At 38.7% G+C, this 4,750-nt stretch overlaps 1 protein-coding gene across 1 annotated transcript; it reads left to right on the plus strand.

Annotated features, from left to right (window-relative positions):
- The first annotated feature begins 2,908 nt into the window (after window positions 1-2,908).
- LOC113227487 (histone-lysine N-methyltransferase SETMAR-like) lies at window positions 2,909-4,131 on the plus strand. The gene has a single exon (XM_026460426.1). It carries the CDS (start codon window positions 2,997-2,999, stop codon window positions 4,065-4,067), a length of 1,071 nt encoding a protein of 356 aa, XP_026316211.1. The 5' UTR covers window positions 2,909-2,996; the 3' UTR covers window positions 4,068-4,131.
- Window positions 4,132-4,750: the final 619 nt, after the last annotated feature.

Consider the following 4,750-nt stretch of genomic DNA (forward strand, 5'->3'; position numbering starts at 1 on the left):
ATATGAGAAGGTCGTGATTTCGAATCCGGGCTCGCACCTCTGAGTTTCTCGAAATTTATGTGCCAAAAATTAGAAATTTATCATGAGCTTTTCGGGGAAACGATCGTGATGAAACCTGCACGTTGAAGAAGGTTCACAGCCCTCGGAAAACGTGTGAAGTCCCCATCCCGCATTGAGCCAGCGTGCGGACTATGGCCTAAACCCTCACTTGAAAGGAGACTCGTGCCCAGCAGTGGGACGTATAAATGAGTTGCATACAAAAAAATATATTTTGCTTCAAAATGCTTCTTACTGTCATCAATGGAACGTTTTTACTCTACTTAATTTGACTATCTTTGCCTAGGTAATAGACTAGAAACTTTTCCTCACTTTCAGAACTATCTCCTGCTCTGTGTAATTTCTTATAGCTCTTTTCGCTCTTATAGTTGGAATCAGAGTCATCCTCTTCCAAAAGCCTTCTCATGCGTTTCTCATACATATTGAAGTTATAAAATATAACCTAAATTAATTTACAAATATAAACATAATACATAAATAAAATACATAATGTAAACTCAATAAGAATTAAAAATAATACATAAATATAGGTATTACCATTAACCATATAACCAGAAATAGAGACGAAATGTCATTTAATTTGTTTGAAAACTATTCTGCCATATCATAACTGTGACAACTGAGCTCCGATTGGCTACCCCGAGTTCGAAACAATTGACGGGTCTCGTCAATGGGTGTCGTCAACTGTTTCACTTCAAATCGACCAGTTAATTTGAGCTTTACTATAATGGACGAAAATTGCAAAATTACATATTTAATATTTAATTACCGATGAAATGTGGTTCCGTTTGTTTTGGAATTAGATGTTTTGCTGTTTTTCCCACACCACCGAATAGAGCAGCACGGCATTGTTAGAGATGTTATCCTTATTACAATAAATACAGAATATTTTTTGGAATATACGGAGACGTACACACAGGTCAGTAGTTGGCCTGTCTATATTTCAGTGCAAACGAGAGTTGATATTTATAAGAGCTGTACCGCTAATGTGTTACCAGGAATATATGGCCCTTATTTCGTCTCTAGTTCTATATACTAGATGGGTATTACTAAACATATTAATTACCTAAAACTGTGACACTTACTACCCGCGTTGATCTATGGGACCGATCAGTGTCGTATACGGGTATATATTGGTTATATGCACGAATACGCCTGTTGCAAAATGAAGTTAGTCACGAATTATGAAGCTAGCGGTGAACCCGAAGCTTTAACGTTTTCCGCATAAAAAAAACACGTGAAACGATAGTCGTCGGTCTGAGAGACCAATGCGGGCATACGAAGGTAATCAACCTGTACTTTAGTCCACGGTTAGTAAAAAAAATGTGAACTGACTCACTGCAATTCCCGTGTATTTTCCTTTTGAAGCCGTAACCAAACAAGTGGCGGCATTTTTCAATACGACTAGAAATATGTGAAATAAATCGGAATAATGAATTGAGTCTCGACGTGAAATGGTAAAGGTTTGCGTTAGGTTAAAAAAAGTATATGAAAATCATATGAATAAAAATCGTAAAAGAATATAATATATCCTTTCTTGCATAAAAAAATACATCAGAAAAAAAAAACCGTTAAGAGGAACCTAAAAAAAAAAAATCTCAAAAGGTGGAATATTTTATTCAAATTTAAATAGGACCCTATCTGAGATACCCTTTTTCCAATAAGAAAAGAATCATCAAAATCGGTTAATAAATTATTATTAAGCGTTATCGCGTAACATACATACAAAAAAAATAAAAAAGACAAACAGCGAATTGAGAACCTCCTCCTTTTATTGAAGTCGGTTAAAAATTAATTACAGAAAAAGTGAACAAAGGTGGACTTGTCTCTAAAAGCAATCTCTTCCAGCTATTCCAAGGCAGTGAGAGCAAAGGTCATAAGCGGCCAACACTGCAGGACAAAAGTAGGGTATAAAATTAGTAAGTAAATAAAAAAATATAACCACACTCACATAAGTATTATATACACATATACATACATATATATATATATACGAAAACATGTTTTTCCCCCAACCAGCATGAAGAAGTAAGGTTAAATTTATATACAAACTAGATACTATTTTTACCAGCCCCTTAGTGCTAACAACTCGGCTTTAGAAATCGACACTATTCTATTACATTATCGGCAAAAGCTGGATATTTGAACCGATCCACGTGCATTTTTAACGCCGGACATTTTCCATTCCATATCGATTACTCGATTGGATTTGTTATGTAAGCCCATGTGAATTTAATTATGTTGACCCTTATGTTATTATATCACATAAAACTCAATATTTTGTGCTGAAGAATGTAAATTTTAGCAGCAGTAGAGATTCTTGTGATAGAGTTCGTCCAGGGAAGTACTACTACCTTACCTATTTCTACCGCCTAGCACTAATGCTCACATTACTGCATTTCGATTTTGAAGGGGTTAAAGTGCTGGTGAATTTTTTTGTATGATACCAAGGCAAAGGGACGAATAAGTCGTGCGCCTGGTTGGAAGCGACACGCTGAACCATACCAGTTGCAATGCCACTCTGATATTTAAATCGCAAAGATCCGAGCGGCAATGCCACTACGTCTGTCACTCTGAGACATAAGTTGACAAATCTCATGTGCCTGTGCTACTAAACTGCGAAGGGCGCAGTGCTAGTGTCCCTCAGACAGAGCATGTCGCTTAATACCAGGCGCACGACTTCAACGTGGAAAAAAGGTAGACGAAAGACGCGCGACCTGTTTTTTACCCTGTTGTTTGAGATTGTACATTACACGTTTAACATAAACTTCATTATGATATAGTTAAATGTGAATCAAATATAAACGGTAATTTTACTGTTGACTGTACCAAATACGTTCGGACCTGATGTGGCGGTGTTGTTGTTGTTGTTTTGTTTAATAGGAGTGGGGGTAACAGCTTACTTCGCAGCAGTGTTGTGTTCTGCCGTCAGTACAGCAATGACCGAGCAAGAGGTACATCCATCTGTTGCGCAACGCATCGTCATAAAATTTTTAGCAAATGAACGTGTTAAACCTTCGGAAATTTTTACTCGTTTGCGGGCACAGTTTGGGGACACTACTCTGTCTCAGAATCGAGTGTATACGTGGGCCAGAGAATTTAGGGATGGACGAGAACGTGTGGAAAACGAAAGTCACCGTCGACGCCCAAGGTCAAGTCTTACAGATGAAAACATTAGTGCCGTTCGAGAGCTTATTGAAGGTGATCGCCGGTTAACTGTTCAAGAAATCTCGTCGGAAATTGGTATCAGCTACGGGAGTGTTCAGTCTGCAATCACAGACCACCTTGGCTTCCGAAAAATTAGTGCTCGATGGGTTCCGAGGTTGTTGACCGGAAATCAAAAACAGGTCAGGTCGGTGATCGCTGGGAGACTTCTGCATCGATTTCAAGAAGAAGGTGAAGATTTTTTGAGGCGCATCGTCACATGTGATGAGACGTGGGTCCACCATTACACTCCCAAATCGAAAATGGCAAGTAAGGAGTGGCGAAGGAAGGATGAAGGCTGCCCAGTGAAAGCCAAAACTCGTCTCTCAGCCGAAAAAGTTCTTGCAACAATTTTTTTTGACTCAAGGCGAGTTCTACTCATTGATTTTCTTCACGATCAACGAACAGTGAATGCAACTTACTACTGCCAGGTCCTACAGTCGGCAAAAACCAGTTACCGGAACAAAAGAAGAGGTGTGCCCATTAGAGATGTCATCCTTCTCCATGACAACGCAAGGCCTCACACCGCATTGTTGACAAGGGATAAATTGGAAGAATTGGGCTGGGAAACTCTCGAACACCCTCCTTACAGTCCAGACTTGTCCCCTTGCGACTACTTTTTGTTTGCGCCCTTGAAAGAATCACTTGGAGGAAAACGATTTAAAAGCAATGACGATGTCGAGAAGCACGTGCGCGATTGGTTGACAACTCGCCCTCAATCTTTTTATGAAGAAGGAATATTCAAGCTTCCAAATCGGTGGCAGAAGTGTGTAGATAATGCAGGAGACTATATTGAAAAATGTTGAAGGTATAGTTTTTGTATAATATTATTCAATAAATATAATTTTAAAAATTACCGTTTATATTTGATTCACCTAATAACAGCTACCATTCTGTTCCGGGGTAATCTAAATTGAGCTTTGGTTTAGAATAAAGGATTTAAATTTTAATATCAACGTGCTCGACAACATCACCTATTTATCTGGTCTCAAACTAGAGAATTCCCTGTACTATGAAAACCAGATCAATGAGAGAGAGCATGCAGAGCAAAATTGTGTGGAACTCTTCTCAAACGAGTGGCGCGTTTTATGTACTTTGAACACTGGGTCATCGAGAAACTCCGTTGTTACGGACGTACGCACCTGGCCGGTCAGAGCAATATGGGTAGAATTACGTAAATAATTCAGGGACTCTGATTGGCCGGGTGGCGTCCGCGGCGCATTGATAGGGCCAATACGGTGTGGGAGACGCCGTATCGATGTATTATATATGAGAATCTTGTAAAAATTGTGCTGAATTTGATATTTATATGTTTCATATTAAAACTATGTCTATCTGATTTAGGTAGTAATGAAACTAAGTCAGATAGACATGGATCACGATTGTTAGGATAAGGTGTTCGTACAAGAATAGAAGTGTATGCAGTCCACTTATGAAAAAGAAGCTTCAAGAAACGGAAGTATACAAATTTTATTGAATGGAATTCTGG

The sequence above is a fragment of the Hyposmocoma kahamanoa genome, unplaced genomic scaffold (assembly GCF_003589595.1).
Source record: "Hyposmocoma kahamanoa isolate Upper Pololo Valley unplaced genomic scaffold, ASM358959v1 210, whole genome shotgun sequence".
NCBI classification, from domain to species: domain Eukaryota; kingdom Metazoa; phylum Arthropoda; class Insecta; order Lepidoptera; family Cosmopterigidae; genus Hyposmocoma; species Hyposmocoma kahamanoa.

Excerpts from the sequence above, each read along its gene's own strand:
- LOC113227487 (XM_026460426.1), top strand. The coding sequence starts at position 2,997 with ATGACCGAGCAAGAGGTACATCCATCTGTTGCGCAACGCATCGTCATA.